The 14,705-nt window shown below is 36.6% G+C and overlaps 1 protein-coding gene across 1 annotated transcript; it reads left to right on the forward strand.

Annotated features, from left to right (window-relative positions):
- Window positions 1-369: 369 nt before the first annotated feature.
- On the forward strand, window positions 370-14,470 carry LOC133327583 (homeobox protein 5-like; the record flags this gene model as incomplete). The annotated part of the gene is made up of 2 exons (XM_061536099.1): window positions 370-1,363; window positions 13,522-14,470. Coding segments are annotated over exons 1-2 (1,943 nt in total), but the record flags the coding sequence as incomplete, so codon positions are not given.
- Window positions 14,471-14,705: the final 235 nt, after the last annotated feature.

Here is a 14,705-nt window from a genome sequence, read left to right on the forward strand (position 1 = left end):
ACAACACATCCAAACTAGAGACTACCAACAACACAATCAAAACCATTTCCGACCAAAACCAACAACTAAAACTATTCATTCCTGTTATAAAAGGATTTTAGCTCGGCTAGCCTCAGTACCAAGCAAACTCGAAACCAATCGTAAAAATAAAGTCTATGGAAATCCTATTAAAACGAAGTGAGCCACAATTGCCGCCGCCGCCATTGTTGCAGCCAGCTTTTTTAACAACAACAACTACAACAACACAGTGTTCTTTGCTCTCGCACAACAAAGTGAAGTTGACAAACTGTAGTTGTTGCAGTGATAATGAGGAAATTAGTTATTTGCCTTTTAGTATTTGGGCTATATGCAATACAGACAGTGGGACACATGAACAGTGACCCAGCGCCAGGACGTTCACCGGGACCACCTGTGCAAACAGCGCCAGCTGCCATCATTGTGGCAACCACGCCTATTGTGGAAGCGGAACAACAGCAAACAGATGTGAACAATGTAGAGAATGACGGTAATCATAATAGCAATTACAACAATAACAACAAATTTACTTACAACAACAACAGTGAGGGCATTAATGACAACAACAGTGAAGATGATTCAATTGGCATCTCCAATGAAACAATACCCTTTGAGGGCCAACAACACAGTTTAAACGTGGATAACAGAAACAGCAATGTGGCTAAGGGTCATCACGAAGACGTAGCTTCAATTACAACCAGTGCTTCTCAGGAGCAACACGAAGAAGAAGAACACGAAATACAACAGACAGAAACAATTAATTTTCCATTAACAAAAACTCACAATGACAAGAACACTGAAAATGAACATGCCAGAAAACTGGATGCCAATGCAAACAATGGAGAGACTCTGTTCAACCCGATTGGGGGTGAATACAGTTTGCCTTCACCTCAGCTGACAACTACATATGTGAGTGCGGAAAAACCACTCACGCAACATGGCAAATCTTTCGATAATGACCAAAATTCACAGATGGAACAAGAAGAACATGAAACCCCAATGTCAACGTCACATTCGGTACAAATGTCAGTACCGCACAATGAGAAGGAAAATCTGGAAAAATCATCACCGCCGACCAGCACTACTTCTACAAACATCAATTCCTGTCGCTCACAACTCGATAATTTTCTTAGTGATGCCACAGTGATTGATGCCGATGTAATAGCTGACGACGATACAGCCACATCGCAAAATGTCAACAACAACAACGCCAGCAATAACAACACTAAATTCAATGATCCACTGGCGGCCCCTCACCATCAGGCCATGCAAATTGCTTTGAATTTGCATCATGATATCTTTGATACCTCCAATGATTTTGGTATCAATTGTGGTCTCCTCTATAAAGGTAAGTTAAGTGAAAAATGTCCGGGAATCGATTTTATTCAATTACAACAAAAACAACAACATCAACGATATTATGGAGATTGTGGTGAAAAAAACTTTTTATTTTCATTTTGTGGTCTGACCATATTTTGTGAACCATGAAAAAATGTATCTATATATGTTGCTGCTATCCTAGTAGTAAGCTTTCGATAAGCACACTTACCATAAATGTTAATGTGGCCCCTATTAGCAGATTGTTGGTTTTAGAGTCACATTTATATTTTTGTGGCTTTACATGCCACATATTAGCTAAATGACCATTTTAAATTGGGGCAAAATTTTGTTAGGTCATCTGATACAAACACTGTGATAGCCAAAAGTAACTATTCACCATTGGATTTTATATTCGAAACTTTAATTTATACCAAACATACAGCCACTTTTTTTGGAAACATTTTCTACATTATCGAAATATCTCAATATCCTCCGAATGTAAAATAATTACAACAGATGGCAAACCTGTCTTAAAATTCCATACTTAGTAGGGTATAAACTGACAATTTCGGGTACATAATATCCCCCATACTCTAGTGGAATACGATATATTTGGGATTAGATTTTCCAATGTTTTTTTTTTCAGTGAGACGGGGCTATCCATATGATACCCTACGCAACTACCCCAATACTTAAATTTTTGCGAAACTAATTGCCGTGTCGGTGAAAAATTCAGCGAAATATCCTCCTCAGAATATAACAAGTAAAAAAGAAAGACGGCCGAACTTTTTATAATTCATCTTATGATACCCAAAAATATGTGAGCAAAATATATCAAATCCCCTTATATGGGGCTATAATAAAACGGAGATCAATATTGATACTTTTGGTAGAGAGATTTGACACCGTTATATGGGGAATACCCTGAAACTTCAATATAACAAAATTTTGATACGAATATTTGTAATTCAATGGAAACCCAAAATACCAAATTACAGACAGTTTGATTAGAAAATGTGTCCAAAATACCGATTATTGAGTGTACCGTTATATAACGGCTAGACCACTACCTGAACCGATATATGGCATTTATAATACCAAACATCCTAAGAGTACTAGAAAGCCTCTGCAAAATTTCAGAGCTCTATATTAAATATTGCGATCTCTATCGTGATTTCAGCTAGAGAACATACGTAAATTGACATAGAATATTATACTCATCAAGAATATATATACTTTGTGGGTTCTCCGATGAATATTTCGAGGTGTTGCAAACGGAATAACAATTTATACACTCCACCTATGATTGCGGGTATAAATCAGTATAATTTAAATACATTTAGAAGTCAGCTTTACTTCACTTGGCTTTACTTCTTCTTCCCGTATTTATTGGTTTATTGCTGTTTGGGTTATAAACGTGGCATCGGGACAGAAACACTATTTTTATACCCTCCAACATAGTATGGAGGGTATATTAATTTTGTCATTTCGTTTGTAACTCATCGAAATATTCATATTCGACCCTATAAAGTATATACATTCTTGATCAGGGTAAAATTTTAAGACGATCTAGCAATGTCCGTCCGTCCGTCTGTCCGTCTGTTGTAATCACGCTATCTTCTGAAGGAATTGAGATAGGGTGCTGAAATTTTGCATAGGGTTGTCTTTTGTCTGCAGGAGGGTCAAGTTCAAAGATAGGATATATCGGTCCATGTTTAGGCAAAGCTCCCATATAAGGGTTCCCTACAATTTTCGGTATTTTGGGGTTCTTGAGCAAGTTTTACAACCGAATTCACTGAAATTTGGTACATTTGGTTCTTATTGAGTACTAAATGTCTCCACAAAAAATTATAAATATTGGTCCACTTTTTCTCGGAGCCCTTATAACGGTAACTCCTAATTTTCAGAATTTTGGGGGGTTTGATCGTATTTTTCCACCGAATTGGCTGTAATTTAGTGTTTGGAGTTCTTAATAGGTTCCAAATCTCTCCACAAAAAATTATGAACATAGGTCAATTTTTCGGGTAGCCCCCATATAAGGATTTTCGGTATTTTGGGGTTCTTGAGCGCGTTTTTCAACCGAATTCGCTGCAATTTGGTATTTGGTAGTCGTATATGGTAACAACTCTCTCCACCAAAAATTATTAATATTCACCCCTTTTTGGGGTAGTCCCCATATAAACCCATTTTTATTTATATTAAAATCTTTATCTGATTTGTTCCGTGTTTTGGGTTTGGTTCTAAGAGTCTGTCGTAATCATTTAACTTGTGGAGGATATCGAGATAAAGTTAGAACGTAAGGTTCGATAATGAACTATACATGAACTATAACCAGCATTTAGGCCTAGCACCTGTGTGGGAGGTATCAGAGGGAGTGGACCGATAGTCCACATTTTCGAACCTGAACTAAGTTTGGAAGAATAATAAGATAGGCACAGGTTGGATGAAATCAACATTTTCTGGAACATGGTTCACATTATGGTTTATGCCATGTTCTGACGGGCATTCGAACAACGTAGTTCGCTCTCAGAATTACGTACATGAATTAACCCGTTCATACGACACTATTCTTAATTCATGTCATCAGAGTTTATTATTTTAAACTTTTTGTTTCTTGTTTTACACCAAAATTGTAACATATTTACCTGAATTACACATGGATCTAAATAAAAAAAATAATTCTCTTTCTCCTGACTATAGTATGAACCTATATCTGTTTACTTTTAATTCATGTTTTCCATTTTCTCTGAAAATATTGTGGTTTTAAATATATTTTCGAATTTTCTCAATTCAAATGTCACATATGTATATGTAAATAAAAAATGGAGAATTTTTGTTTGGGTTTCCCCACATTTGTTTCTCGTTTTGTACGCTAATTATAACCAAAGGGAAAGAAATGCATATTGCATTATGTAGATTACAAAATTTACTTTCTTCTGCATATATAAAAACTATAAATTTTTTTACTTTTCATTCATCACTTTCAATTTTACTGAAAAAGTTAGAAAATTTTATAAATATTTTCATGCTGTCAAAATTAATTTATTTTCGATAAATTCTCTCATTTGTTAGGGATGGGACAAAATTCTTGGTTATTCAGAGAGTGATTCGAATTGAACAACGTACAAAAGTCGGTGTTCACTCAGACAATTTTGTATGGGGAACTATGTAATTACTTCATAACGACGCTCGTCTGTACATGGCATAACATAATCGCGTTGTAGAAATGTCGGTATAGGTCCACTTTTTGGTATTTTCCCTACATTTTCATTTCAACTACCTTTTAGTATATCTATGGTGGAGGGTATCCAAAGTTCGGCCCGGCCGAATTTAACGCTTTTTCTCTTGTTGAAATTTGTATTATGGTTTACATAATCGGTTGGTAGAAATGGCGGTATAGGTCCACTTTTTGGTATTTTCCCTATATTTGTATTTCAAGTACCTGTCAGTATATCTATGGTTTCCCCATGTACAATTTTGTGGTCTTTAAAGAGGCCACAAATGCATATAAAATACTTTTGGTTGAGTTCAACCGATTTGGTTGAGTTATCTAAAGGTGAACCGACATAGATCAATCCATAAACATGTCATTTGTTTGTTACAATGGGGAAAAAATTATGTGAATCGATTTAAAACAAATATCAATCGGGCATCCACGGAATATTTGGAACCCAATTAACACGAAATCGATCGGAAGTATATATGGGCTAAATTTGTACTTTTACAAAATGCAATTACGTCATTCTATTCTAGATCGATATGAAATTTTGTACGTTTTGTTCCTCATGAACATATTTTGGGTCATTGGGCCCAACTTAAAATCGGACGAAACTATATATGGGAACTATATCTAAATTTGAACGGATTTCAACAAAACTTGACACATGTTTGTTTATGCTTTCTTCAGTACGTTGTGCAAAATTTTGTGTCAATCGACCTAACTTAAAAAAGGACGAAAAGATATATGGGAGCTATATCTGTGCATAACTATGTGGCAATCGTCCTAAGTTTGGGTCTTAAAATCGTACTTTACACACAGGAAACTTTACACACATCACATAAAATCAGGAAACTTTACACACATCATTCTAGACTCAATTCAGTACACTCAGTTAAATTTCGTGCAAATCGAAAGATATATAGGGACTTTGGCACACCATTTACATTAAATCGGGCGAAAATTTATATGGGAACTATATCTAAATCTGAAGCGATTTTTCCCAATTTCAATAGAGTTCGTCCTTGGGCCAAATAAGTAACCTATGCCAAATTTCATCTAAATGGGATCATAAATGCGACCTGTACTTTGTTCACAAATAAACATGGACGGACAGACTGACGGACATGCATACATCGACTTAGAAAGTGATTCTAAATCGAATCAAATTTATCTAAAATAGGATTTTTTACCTTTTTTATATTTCGATGAGGCACATGTTATATACTCTCATTATCCTTAAGGGTATAAGAAAAGTGAAATTATGTAAATTAGCATTAAAACCAAAAATAAATAACTAAACTCGGCGGATTGTCGACACATTCTCCATAATATGATAAACAACTAAATGCATATACATAATACATACGTACCTATACTCTACACTGAACATCATCTTAACCCCCTAATAACCTCTATATGCCTTAGGCGATATATAAATTATGATAATATTGTTGATATTTCTGTTATACATGTAAATTTATTCGTGTTAGAAAAAATAAATAATAGAGTGAGAGAGAGAGAGAGGGAAGTAACACAAAAAAACATCGCACAATAAAAACAAGTTCTGATATCCTCTTGCACCGTGACAGCCATGAGTGTCATCACAACCGACTGTGTTGTATCATCGGTGTGGATGGCTGGTCGGACGACTGGGAAGCTCTCCGCCAGATTGCTGGAAGGGGATGTAAACAGCAAATTATATGCATAATTGAGAATTGACACTTAACACTTGTTGTCTAGTAAAGTGTACAGCTATCTGACATTCAATCACACTTTAGCAAAAGGGCAGACAAACAAACATACACACACATACATACTTAAATATTAGTTTGCCTACATCGATTATTGTCAATCATCAAGAGTCACTTGGGAGGCACAAACACATATAGCTAATGACAAAACGGCTTAAAAAGTCATCAAGTGTGTAGAGTAGAATATTGTGTGTAAGTATGTTGTCAGTGGTGAGAGCTGGCGGGCGAAGAAAATCGAAAAATAATTGGATAACTAACTTGGTCCTATCATTTGACCAATGTTCGGTCAACTAACCTTCGTCAAGCATTTTTATAGAAGACCCGAAGAACTTACTGTAAAACAAAAGAAAAAATGGAAGAACAAGTCTTCTATAAAAGGACCATCTTCTTATTACAGAGTATACCAGAAACGTTTTACTCTATACTCTACATGTGTGGCTTCTTGTTGAAACCACATATTCTCCATGTCGTATTCTTCAATAGTAAACAAAACAAGTACCCTCCACCATAGAAATACTGACAAATTTTTTAAATGAAAACATAGGGTACATACATATAACGACAATTTTTCTAACCTATTGTTGTAAACCAAATAGAAAATTCAGCAATTTCAATGGGGGTTTTCCTAAAATCTCAAAACCGTAAAATTAATAAAATTAATTATAAACGCATGGTACGGTGAAACATGTGTATAAAATCCTGAAAATACTCAAATTTAGAGGGCAATATTATATATGAGGCATACTAAAGCGGGACCAATATTGACAACATTGCGTAGGAATTAGCAACTAGTTGGTGTTTTCATTATATAAGGGGTTAGGCCTAATTAAAGGCCGCTGTAGCTCGAGTTCCAAGATAATAATTTAGTTTGGAATCGCAATACCGTCCATCACGCTAAATATTAAATATGTAGGATGTTTTATATAGGGCCTGGTCCTAAATGCAGGTCAAACCTCACGTTTTAGTTTTTATGTCGATATCCTCCGAGAGAAAAATGATTACAACATATGGCTAAATCGACTAAATCGTTTTAGAATTCCATAATATGTGGGGTATGAACTGAAAATTTCGTCTACCGAATATCCCCCCTACTATGGTGGGATAACCCCAATACACGGAAAAAATCCACTAACTATTTTAATACAAACAAGTGGAAAAGCGCTATGTTCGGCCGGGCCGAACTTTGGATACCCTCCACCATAGATATACTGACAGGTACTAGAAATGAAAATGTAAGGAACCTATAAAAAATTGGACATATACCGACATTTCTAAAAAAAGGATTATATAAACCATAATACAAATTTCAGAATTGTTTAATGGATAATTATCCCCTCAGCATTATGGTTAATGAGGGTGTATACACTTTAACACGGCGAAAATGTGTCTCATGGAAATATTGGTTCTAGACCCGATGTTTCTTTGGACCAAATCCGTTTCACAAAATTTATATCTCATCAAAACTTTACCCATCTTATTCTGGAACCTCCACACAGGGGCTAGGTCTATCCGAAAAAAAAGGGCCTATATTCATAATTTTTTGTGGGGAGATTTGGTACCTATTAAGGACTCAAAATACTAAATTACAGTCAATTCGGGGAAAAAATCCGGTCAAACCCCCCCAATAACTGGAAATTGGGAAGTACCCTTATATGGGGGCTACCAGAAAAAGTGGACCTATATTTATAATTTTTAGTGGGGAAATTTGGCACCCAATAAGAACCCAATGTAGCAAATTTCAGGGAATTCGGCTGAAAACCCTGCTCAAGAACCTGAATATTAATAATTTTTGGTAGGGAGATTTGTTAATCAATAAGAACACAATGTACCAAATTTCAGCGAATTCGGTTGAAAAACGCGTTCAAGAACTCCAAAATACCGAAATTTGGGGGGTACCATTATATGGGGGCTATCCGAAAAAATTGACCTATATTTATAATTCTTGGTGGGGAGATTTGCTACCCAATAAGAACTCAAAGTACCGAATTTCAGCGAATTCGGTCGAAAAATGCGATCAAACCCCCTAAAATACCGAAAAATTGGGGGTACCCTTATATGGGGCTATGGCTAAACGTGGACCGATAAAGCCCATCTTCGAACTTGACCTGTCTGCAGACAAAAGAAGACTCTATGCAAAATGTTGGCGATCTATCTCAATTCGTTTAGACGCTAGAGTGATTACAACAGACGGACAGACAAAAATGCTTAAATCGTCATAGATTTTTGCGCTGATCATGTATATACTTTATAGGGTCGGAAATGATTATTTCGATGCGTTACAAACGGAAAAACAAATCTAATATACCCTACATGCTATGGTGGAGGGTATAACAAATGAAAGAAAGATTCTTCTATAAAGGGACCATCTAATTTTTACACAGCATATTAAAAACGTTGTAATCTCGAGTTGTGTGGAATGTGGAACCGTCTTGTTGAAATGTGACAATTTATGGTGTAGTTTCTACTTATCAAATATCAAAGAATCAAAACACCAAAATAGACACACACCGGTGGTGGATTTATTCGAAATTACTGTTAACACACTAATTGATACTATAATGGATTAATAGCCGTATTCGAAGTAATTACAAATGTAAAATCAATCCGAAATGGTGTTATATTACAGAAAGTTTTTTTTCATATCACAACTACCGCTTAGTCCGGCAAAACAGGATTTTTTGGTTCCAATAAAAAGTTCATCTCTTGACCTCAACCACTATTTGACTAGCAAAAAATCCCTGTTAAATAATTCAAGTGGCCTCCAAAAGTTCTAGAAATTGGCATTAAAACATCGTGAAAAACGTTAATGACAATGTCATTCACGTTGATTGCTTGAGTATGCATTGGTGGCACCTTCAAATATTTTTTTTGGCACGCTCGAACGTAGAATTTCACACTAATGCCACAAAAGTTTGTTGCCTAAATACAGCAGGGTGATGGTAGTCCAGAATAGACAAGCACAGGCACGGCTATTGCAAATATTTTCCGAGAATAAACGACGTTAGGCAAACCACGAAAAACTCATTATTGTGCAATTTGATTTGAATCGTTCTTTTGTAGTTGATGGAGGAGAAGAGCAAAGAGGAAAAGAGCATACCTACCGACCAAGCACGAAAGTGCAAATTACAATGAAGGATTTTTAACGAATGATAAAAGTTTTAAAAACGTTTTTTTTTCTTTCTCTTATGTTTTATTTGTTGTTTCTGTCAAAACTATCTACGAATTTTGGCATCTAACGGGTAATAATGATTTCTTGGGGAGAATTGTTTGAAGAGGATTTGCACAAAAGAAGAAAACATGATTATTCAGTTGAGTAAAACGTTGATCGAGGCATTCCATTTTCAATATCTAACATTTAAGGAGTAGTAGCAAAGCATATCATAAAGATTTTGAGCTCGATCCAGCATCGACATAGAAATCAAATTTTTCTTCATAGAAGAAGAAGAGCTTAAGGTCTTATTCTTAGTCATAGAAGAGCTGAAGGTCTTCTTCTACCATAGAAGAGCTGAAGGTCTTTTTCTCCTTCATAGAAGAGGTGAAGGTCTTCTTCTCCTTCATAGAAGAACTGAAGGTCTTCTTCTTCATAGAAGAGCTGTAGGTCTTCTTCTCCTTTATAGAAGAGCTGAAGTTCTTCTTCTCTTTTATAGAAGAGCTGAAGGCCTTCTTCTCCTTAATAGAAGAGCTGAAGGTCTTCATCTCCTTCATAGAAGAGCTGAAGGTCTTCTTCTCCTTCATAGAAGAGCTGAAGGTCTTCTTCTCCTTCATAGAAGAGCTGAAGGTCTTCTTCTCCTTCATAGAAGAGCTGAAGGTCTTCTTCTCCTTCATAGAAGAGCTGAAGGTCTTCTTCTCCTTCATAGAAGAGCTGAAGGTCTTCTTCTCCTTCATAGAAGAGCTGAAGGTCTTCTTCTCCTTCATAGAAGAGCTGAAGGTCTTCTTCTCCTTCATAGAAGAGCTGAAGGTCTTCTTCTCCTTCATAGAAGAGCTGAAGGTCGTCTTCTCCTTCATAGCTGAAGATCTCCGTCTCCTTCATAGAAGAGCTGAGGGTCTCCTTTTTCATAGAAAAGCTGAAGATTTTCTTTTTCAAAGAGTAGCAGAAGATCTTCTTCATAGAACAACTGGAGGTCATTTTCTTCATAGAAGAAGAGGAGGTCCAGTTCTTCTATGAAGAAGAGGACCTCCAGTTCTTCTATGAAGAAGAGGACCTCCAGTTCTTCTATGAAGATGAGGATCTCCAGTTCTTCTATGAAGAACATCTTCTGCTCTTCTGTAAAAAAGAATAGAAGGGTTTTTTCTTCATAAAAAAGCCGAAGGTCTTCTCCTAAAATGAGGTAATGGAGAGGATTCCCCAAACAAGTTGACAACATCATATTATATCGATATACGGCACGATATAAGGAGGCATCCTCTAGCAGCTCTCAGGGCGGCATTTAGTCAGGTTTTAATTCTGTGCCAGTGACGCTACACCGGCGTCACACAGCTCATCATGTTGTTTCTACTTCTACTACTATTAACCAGTAAGGAAAGTAGTAAAGTCGGACTGGGCCGACAATATGATACCCTTCACCACTTTGTGTACATATGTATCCGAAAAGACATCGCCTTCTTGAAGGAATTTTGACATGAAATTGAACGAACTTAAATATGTGATTTTTATATCTTTCTGGAACCTATGCTAAATTTCATTTCAATTTGGTAAGTTTAGAGTCGTTTGCGCACAGTGTGACAGATTTGTTTAAATCGATTTAAAGCAAGCTTGACACACGATATTCGGTATGCTGCTCTGTTAAAAATTTAATCTCAATAAATAAGTCGAAATTATATGGAAGCTACGAGATATGTGTATATCTGAACCGATTTGAAGCAAACTTGCCATGATTAATTTATACTAATTTCAATACGTTGTGTCAATCGGCCTAGCTTTGGATCTTTAGTGCACAATTTACTTAAATCGGACGAAAATATATATAGGAGGTGTACACATCATTCCAGACTTAATTCAATACGCTATGCCAAAATTCGTGCAAATCCAATGATTTTCAGGGACTTTGGTGCAACATTTACCTAAAATCGGGCAAAACTATATATGGGAGCTATATCTAAACCAGAACCGATTTTCAGGAAACTTAGCACACATCATTCTAGACCTAATTCAGTAGGCTGTACCAAATTTCAAATCGAAAGATATTTAGGGACTTTGGCACCCCATTTACATGAAATCGGAAGAAAATATATATGGGAGCTATATCTAAATCTGAACCGATATTCACGAAATTTATCACGCATCGATCTAGACTTAATAAGATACGCTATGCCAAATCTCGTGAAAATCGATGGATATATAGGGACTTTGGTACCCCATTTACCTAAAATCAGACGAAAATATATATGGGAGCTATCTAAATCTGAACCGATTTTCACGAAACTTAGCACACATCATTCTAGACCTTATTCAGTAGGCTATACCAAATTTTATGCAAATCGAAAGATATATAGGGACTTTGTTACACCATTTACTTAAAATCGGGTGAAACTATATATGGGAGCTATATCTAAATCTGAACCGATTTTCGCGAAACTTAGCACACGTCATTCTAGACTTAATTCAATACGCTATGCCAAAATTCGTGTAAATTAAATGATTTTCAGGGACTTTGGTGCACCATTTACCTAAAATCGGGCGAAACTATATATGGGAGCTATATCTAAATCTGAACCGATTTTCACCAAACGTGGCACACATCATTCTAGACCTAATTCAGTAGGCTGTACCAAATTTCGTGCAAAACGAAAGATATTTTGGGACTTTGGTACACCATTTACCTTAAATCGGACGAAAATATATATGGGAGCTATATCTAGATCTGGACCGATTTTCCCAATTTCAATAGGGTTCGTCCTTGGGCCAAACAAATGAGCTGTGCCAAATTTCATCCAATTCGGATCATAAATGCGACCTGTACATTGTTTACAATTTAACATGGACAGACGGACGGACGCATAAATCGACTCAGAAAGTGATTCTATGCATATTCTCAAAAGGAACCATGGGTCTATCAAGATTATTTTTGCCTATTACAAACATATTCACAAAGACATAATACCCTGTACCACAGTGTGGTGAAGGGTATAAAAATAGCGGTGGCTTGAGGAATTTAGTGAAGTTTGTGGTTTTGACGCTAGATATTTTCACGTTCTTCACATAAAGGAATTGTATAAAATTTGTCATCGACATCTCTCTAAATCGAGACCTACGTTTGTGGAAGTTCAGAAACGTAGAGATTAAACTGTTCCAGAGTCACTCCTTGGATAACTCCCTGCTAAAATCTAGAGATCTGTGACTTCTCCTCCTTTCTGAATTCCTCTTAAGTAAAATCCTGTTCTATTGCAGGTCCTGTTCTGGTTTTCGACTTATGTGAGTGGGTATGGCTTTTAATGCTGTTGTGATTGATGTTGAGCGACAGGAAACATGTTTTTATGTGTCGGAGGAATAGTTGCTTCAGCGTATTTATTAAAGGAGACAGAAGTAAAATCGATTCACTTCTGCTGGCACCCCTTTTGCCTCAGAGTGCACTTATGTAGCGTAACACGCCCTGTTTCTCTCACGTCTTCACATCTATCACCGTACCATCTTTATATATGACAGCCGTTCCACACGTGAACATTTACTTGCTTGAATAGTAAGTTCCTTCACTATTGAACGGGATTTTTCTTAGCTACACGAGGCCAGCTCTTTGAAACATTGATTGTTTAAGTGATCTTGCCAATCAGATTTAACATGGTTGCGGAAAATATGGCTGATGTTTACCGGTTATGAAATAGGTAGAGGATGATGATGAGGGGGTGGTCAGAACCAGAAGGAAATGGTCTTGTTGCCAGGTGTTTTGGCAGACCAGGTGCAACGACAATATGACAATCTCTCCTAATTTGCTCCGCTGAGTACCCTTAGCGGCTTCGTATATATATATATATATATATATATCTATGATACACATTTCCATTTATTCACATATATGTATCTCTATGAACATAATTTTATTAATCCATATAACAATTCATGGATTCTAAAAACACAAATTTACTTCCCATTTTTCCACTTACACCAACTTCAAAATATCCCCCTGATATTTTCATTACAAATTAATTAAAACTAATTAAAAATTATGTATTTCTGTATTTTTCCATTCTATTTTCGTTGTAAACTTGTTACACCAACAGTACATCTCACGGTGACTCCGCAGAAAAGATCCTCCACATCGGCAACAATAAAACGGCCAGCCAGCAAACGAAGCCAAAAGACAGTCACACCGCAAATGCGAAATCCAGTAATTCATTACACGGGGGATTTTTACGTTGAAACCGTATCGCTGTTGAATGCTCATGAACGTGGCAGTTTTGTGAGTGAAACGGTAGCTGCTGCTGGTGGTGGTGGCGGCAACAAGTTGCCAATTTCATGGTTCGCCTCGGCACAACAAAATGGAAAACGCCAACCAGCGGTGATGATGAAAAATGCTAAAGGCTCTATGATGGGCGGTGGCAATGGTAAAAAAGCCAGTCCCAGAGAAGAGTTTGCGGAAACATTGCACAAAAATGATTTTAGTTCTTCATCAGCATCCTCAGCGGAAGAGGCAGCTGCAGCCAAGAGAACATTAGATGATGGCGATGTCCCGGATGATGTTGAATATATTGGTCATATACCAACAAATATATTTTTTAAAGATTTTGCCAAAGTACGAAATGCTTCGAAGCTAAAACGTGAACGTGAACAACAGCATCAGGCAAATCAGGCAAAAAATCTTCATCAGAGTCAAGTCGATGCAGACAGCAATGCAAGATGGTATTACGACAAAAAAGAATTGCCATCATCATCATCGTCCTCGGCGAATTCTAAAAGATCTATGTTATCTGTTGTATCGGGTGCAACGTCGAATGATGCCACAATAGAAACGTCGAAACAACACCAAGAAAACGAAAATCAACAACAACCACTACCTACAAAACAACGACGTGCTGTAATATCGGATGAGTATAGCGAATCATGTCCGGATAACAAATGGCAAGGAACTGTCAGAAGCCATACTAATGCTGCGGGCGGTATTAGTAGTGAAACCAGTGCCATGTGGTGGCTTAATGAGCTCTGCGAGCAGAATGATATTATTGAATTTAGGTAAGTTGCAGGAAGAGGCACTTTTTGGAAAAGGTTTTTTTTTTGAAAAATGCAAATGCAAGTAATGTAGTAACAGCTTGAGAAGTTTAAAAAAATGAGACTAGTGCTCAGCTGTACATAGAAAATTATACCAAAGCCATGCATAAATAATATAATAATACATTTAAATGGTAGTAAAAGTTCCAGGTGGTTTTCTTTAAACCACATACCATTTATAGCTACCAAGAAGAGACCT

The sequence above is a fragment of the Musca vetustissima genome, unplaced genomic scaffold (assembly GCF_032173495.1).
Source record: "Musca vetustissima isolate MV318-11 ecotype Yass unplaced genomic scaffold, APGP_CSIRO_Mvet_v1 utg48637, whole genome shotgun sequence".
In the NCBI taxonomy this organism is placed as follows: domain Eukaryota; kingdom Metazoa; phylum Arthropoda; class Insecta; order Diptera; family Muscidae; genus Musca; species Musca vetustissima.